We start from the raw sequence: 6,156 nt of genomic DNA on the forward strand, positions 1-6,156 counted from the left end.
TATTAAGAAAGCTCTACACAGGGAAGTTTATGAAGGTCTCCGAATGAGACTCATTTATTGAGTGAAAAATCTGTAAAATTAACCCTGCAAATTATTTTATCAACATTATGGAAGCAATCTAATCTGATCAATCTTCTCACTTAAAAAAAATTAATAAAAGTGCAAGTAAAATCTTTTTAAAGATAAACATTTTCATTCATTGTTGAACTGGCAAGAAAGAAATCCTCAGAGATCAAAACAAAGTGCAGAGGTGTGAGGATCGAAGCCTGGCGTAGTGGGGGGGGTGGAGGCGGCTCCTGCGATCAAAGGGGACTTGAGACTCACCGGCCGTGCGCCATGAGGGCCCTGTGGGTGCTGGGCCTCTGCTGCGTCCTGCTGACCTTCGTGTGACAAGGAGAAGAACCTGCTCCATGTCACAGATACTGGTGTAGGAATGACCCGGGAAGAGTTGGTTAAAAACCTTGGTACCATAGCCAAATCTGGGACGAGCGAGTTTTTAAACAAAATGACTGAGGCACAAGAAGATGGCCAGTCAACTTCAGAACTGATTGGCCAGTTTGGTGTCGGTTTCTATTCTGCCTTCCTTGTAGCAGATAAAGTTATTGTCACGTCGAAACACAACAACGACACCCAGCACATCTGGGAGTCCGACTCCAATGAATTTTCTGTAATTGCTGACCCCAGAGGAAACACTCTAGGACGGGGAACGACAATTACCCTTGTTTTAAAAGAAGAAGCATCTGATTACCTTGAACTGGATACAATTAAAAGTCTCGTGAAAAAATATTCACAGTTCATAAACTTTCCTATTTATGTATGGAGCAGCAAGACTGAAACTGTTGAGGAACCCATGGAAGAAGAAGAAGCAGCAAAAGAAGAAAAAGAAGAATCTGATGATGAAGCTGCAGTAGAAGAAGAAGAAGAAGAAGAAAAGAAACCAAAAACTAAAAAAGTTGAAAAAACTGTCTGGGATTGGGAACTTATGAATGATATCAAACCGATATGGCAGAGACCGTCGAAAGAAGTGGAGGAGGATGAATACAAAGCTTTCTACAAATCATTTTCAAAGGAAAGCGATGACCCCATGGCATATATCCACTTTACTGCTGAAGGGGAAGTTACCTTCAAGTCAATTTTATTTGTACCCACATCTGCGCCACGTGGTCTGTTTGATGAATATGGATCTAAGAAGAGCGATTACATTAAGCTGTATGTGCGCCGAGTATTCATCACAGACGACTTCCATGATATGATGCCCAAATACCTGAATTTTGTCAAGGGTGTTGTGGACTCAGATGATCTCCCCTTGAATGTTTCCCGTGAGACTCTTCAGCAACATAAACTGCTTAAGGTGATTAGAAAGAAACTTGTCCGTAAAACCCTGGACATGATCAAGAAGATTGCTGATGAGAAATACAATGATACTTTTTGGAAAGAATTTGGTACCAACATCAAGCTTGGTGTGATAGAAGACCACTCAAATCGAACACGTCTTGCTAAACTGCTTAGATTCCAGTCTTCTTATCATCCAAGTGACATTACTAGTCTAGACCAGTATGTGGAAAGAATGAAGGAGAAGCAAGACAAAATCTACTTCATGGCTGGGTCCAGCAGAAAAGAGGCTGAATCTTCTCCATTTGTTGAGCGACTTCTGAAAAAGGGATACGAAGTGATTTATCTCACAGAACCTGTGGACGAATACTGCATTCAGGCTCTTTCTGAGTTCGATGGGAAGAGGTTCCAGAATGTTGCCAAGGAAGGAGTGAAGTTTGATGAAAGTGAGAAAAGTAAGGAGAGTCGTGAAGCAATTGAGAAAGAATTTGAGCCTCTGCTCAATTGGATGAAAGATAAAGCCCTCAAGGACAAGATTGAAAAGGCTGTGGTCTCTCAGCGCCTGACAGAGTCCCCATGTGCCCTTGTGGCCAGCCAGTACGGATGGTCTGGCAACATGGAGAGAATCATGAAAGCCCAAGCATACCAGACCGGCAAGGACATCTCTACAAATTATTATGCCAGCCAGAAGAAAACATTTGAAATTAACCCCAGACACCCACTGATCAGAGACATGCTTCGACGAGTTAAGGAGGATGAAGATGACAAAACAGTTTCAGATCTTGCTGTGGTTTTGTTTGAAACAGCAACACTGCGGTCAGGATATCTTTTACCAGACACTAAAGCATATGGAGATAGAATAGAAAGAATGCTTCGCCTCAGCTTAAACATTGACCCTGATGCAAAGGTGGAAGAAGAACCAGAAGAAGAACCTGAAGAAACAACAGAGGATACCGCAGAAGACACAGAGCAAGACGACGACGAAGAAATGGATGCAGGAGCGGATGAGGAGGAACAAGAAACAGCAAAGAAATCTACAGCTGAAAAAGATGAACTGTAAATTACACTGTTGCCGTTTGGATCCCGTATGAAGAAGGAATGTGAAATTTCAGTCATTTCTTTTGGGAGAGACTTGTTGTGGATGCTCCCCCCAGCCCCCTTCTCCCCCGCACTGTCAAATGTTGGGATTTTGGGTCACAGGAAGAAGTGGGTTTTTTAGTTGAATTTTTTTTTAACATTCCTCAAAATTAAAATTCTTAAAAAAAAAAAAAAAACAAAAAAAACAAAGTGCAAGTAGAACTCTTATCAGTTAGAGAAGAGTTATTAAAAATAATCAAGCATATTTTGAGATACAGCCAAATAGACCTTCTAGAAATAAATAATTGTTGAAATTTTAAATTAACTGGATTGTTTAAGAATAAATTAAACACAAACACAACTAAACAAAGAATTAGTAAACCAAAAGTAAGACTAAGATTTTTTTGTGTTTGTTTTTTTCTTAAAGGCAAAGAGAAAAAGCCACAGAGGATATGGATAAGAAATTAATAGAAATAATAGTTAAGGTAATAAGACTTTATATCTTACTTGAATTCCAGATGATGAAAAGAGAGAGAATAGAAGAGGCAATATTTTAAGGGCTAATAAATGAGAATATCCAAAAATTAATTTAAATAACGATGATACTCATATTAACAAAGCTCAATGAAGTACCAGTTAAGCATGTTAAAAGCAACCCCTCCCCCTGAAAAAAGTAGAAAGATCAAACTACCATCTCAGAACACAAAACCAAAAGAGAAGAGGTTAATGACCACTAGAAATTTAAGAGAGATTATTTAAAAGAAATAACATATATACTAACAACACACTTTTTCATAGGAACAATGGAAGTAAGAAATTTAACAATGGAAGGAAGTAAGTAAGCAGGAAATTTTCTCAATTTGCTAATTAAAAATATATGTCAGCCTGTCATAAGTATAGCTACGCTTGCTCTATTTTGGTTTCCATATACATGGAATAACTTTTTTCTACCTCTTCACTTTAAGCCTATGTGTGTCCTTAAATCTGAAATGTCTCTCACAGACAGCATTAGTTGGGTCTCAGATTTTTTTAACCAGTCTGCCATGCCATTCCTTTTGATTGGAGAATCTAATCCATTTACATTTAAAGTAATTATTGATAAGTAAGGATCTACTAATGGCATATTATTAATTGCTTCCTGGCTGTTTTGTATTTCCCTTATTCCTTTTTTGCTGTCTTCCTTTGTGAATAGATGATTTTCCAAAGTGGTATGCCTTGATTCCCTTTTTGCTACCTTTTGTGTATCTACTGTAGGTTTGTATATTTAAAATTTGCTAGGACAGTAGACCTTAAGAATTTTCACCAGACACATTGAAAAAATTGGTAACTATGTGAGGTGATGAATATGTTAATTAACCTAATTGTGGTAATCATTTCTCAAAGTGTATATGTGTCAAAACATCACATTGTATATTTTAAATGTATGCAATTTTATTTACCTCAGTTATACCTCAAAAAAGCTGAAAAAAAATACACCAAGAACTTTGAAAAAAAATATGTCACTCTGTCATGTATACAAAGTGAAATTATCTTTCAAGGAAAAAGGCAAAATAAAGATATTTTTAGATTAACAAAATACTGAGCTAGCGTTTACCGGTAAGCATGAACCCTCAGAGTCCTCATGGCTCCTGAGGATCTGGAAAAAATGGAAACTTCACTGGGACTGTGAATGGGGAATGGGAGATTAGCTGAGGTGAGAACAAAGCTGGAGTGCTACATTTGTAAGTCCCTTGGTTAAAAAATGTGACGACATTGAGAAGGAAGTACACTGTCTACTGCTGAGGGCAGTTGGGGGAAGAAAGAAATAAACAAAAACTACTTTAATCAGAGAGGCAACTGGCTCAGCCTTAGTTGTGAGACCCAAAAAATGCTGGAGAGAGTGGCATCTGTGGCAACACTAAGAACAGTATATGAATGCACTACACTTTTATAAGACTTATCCAAGTAAAGAGCTTAGACACCAATCCTCCCAAATATTCCAAACCCAGTTGTGACTCCTTCAGTTGTTTGAGACAGCTATAGCAGAAAGAAATGAATTTTTGAACCAGACTGTGACTGAAATAATAATCCTATATTACCAGTGAACCACTGCATTAAACTGAGAACATCAGAATCCATCTTGACTAATTTGTACACCATAAAGCAGTCATATTTTTTTAAAAAAGAAATTCTAGCTATAAAATTTAACTACTACATTCACCATTCCGTGACTTTAAATTTTACAACTGTTAATGACTTTAAAAAGTAAATTCTATCAGAAATGTGAAGGCATAAACTTTAGTGTGATATGATCAACGGGACAGTTTAAGGTATCAGATTGAAGGAAAGTAGCAGTTATCAAAGTTTGAATTTCATCCAGACTCCATGAAGGGCTTTCCAGTCATATCCAATGTGTAGCACGATGCTTTGCACATTGCAGGCAATCAATAAATAGGGAGGAAGCAGTTGAGTCTCACAGTTGTAGGGATATAGAGAGATTAACAGTGGAAAATCAAAAGATGTTATTTGATAAAATTTATAGAAATTCTAATTGAATAAAGGTATCAGTTAAGATTGAGGCATCCAGAATAATGACTAGCCATTTCTAATTAGCTCCAAAGTGTTATTTTGTATAAGTCTTCTTCCTAAGAAGATAAAAGAGTGGGGGAACAAGTGAACCAGACCAAATTTTAGATGGGTCATAGAGTGTATGTTTATTTCAAAACTATTTTGCTAAAATATGGATTGCTACTAACAATTCATGAACTGTTATTCTAGCTTAGGACTTATTATGACAGAATTGCCTGGGTTTATTTTTTGTTATAATTAGAAAGCATATTAAACAGTACATGATCTGCATTCTACCTTTAAAACTGAACATAATTTAATTTAATAATGATTCAGTACACTGCTCAAAATCCTTATTAGTACATGTTACACTAAATATCCAAAATTATTGTGATAGCTCCAAAATATTAGGCAAGTGAATACACCGAGACAGTAAAATTCTGCTGCCTAAACTTTTAAATACTGCCGTCGTACAGCATATAAACTTTTCTAAAACCAGATGGATATCAATAATGAAAAGTGTAAATTAATAAGATTTCCTAGTTATTCCAGGAATTATTTTTTAAAAAGAGTCCTCATTCTGTGATACCACAACCTTTGAAATCATTACTTTGCAAGAGAGAATATCAAAATGTGTGTTTTCTCAGCCAAACCTGTTGACACTTTTATAGAATCATTCCAATTGTGTCTATGCAACATTAGTGAGGAAAATGATTTCCTTAAGTTAAAGATGTCAATTTTCTGCACTTTTGCTTTACTCTGAGAACATAGCCTTTAACAAAACAGTGGTCTTTGCTGAAAAAAAAAATTCTAATGAAAAACATTCACAGTGTCATCAGACCCATGTTCTTGATGTGTATGTAACTCATGTTGCCCTGTTACAGAATAGGAGAATGTAGCCAATGGGAGTTAGTTAAAATTTCCGAAAGGCCAAGGTCTATTGTCAATAACAGAAGTTCAGGGGAGAGGAGGAGGGGGTGTTCTTTGGTTGAATCAGTGGTTCACCCATTTGAAGAATGCTGTATTTCTTATGAAGCCACATATACTTAACCATCATTAGTAACATCAAGCACATGTTTTAAATGAAAAATCACCACTCACATTATTTCTCTAAACTAAACTAACTCTATTATCTCCAGAATTAAATCTCTTTCCAGTTCAGGCCTCTTAATGTTTCTTTTGTTTGTTTAGCCCCATGGA

At 36.6% G+C, this 6,156-nt stretch overlaps 1 protein-coding gene across 1 annotated transcript; it reads left to right on the plus strand.

Moving 5' to 3' along the window:
- Positions 1–385: 385 nt before the first annotated feature.
- Positions 386–2,586, plus strand: LOC132504395 (endoplasmin-like; the record flags this gene model as incomplete). The annotated part of the gene is made up of 1 exon (XM_060121762.1): positions 386–2,586. A coding segment is annotated over one exon (2,007 nt), but the record flags the coding sequence as incomplete, so codon positions are not given.
- Between the last annotated feature and the right edge of the window lie 3,570 nt (positions 2,587–6,156).

The sequence above is a fragment of the Lagenorhynchus albirostris genome, chromosome 14, assembly GCF_949774975.1.
Source record: "Lagenorhynchus albirostris chromosome 14, mLagAlb1.1, whole genome shotgun sequence".
NCBI classification, from domain to species: Eukaryota; Metazoa; Chordata; class Mammalia; order Artiodactyla; family Delphinidae; genus Lagenorhynchus; species Lagenorhynchus albirostris.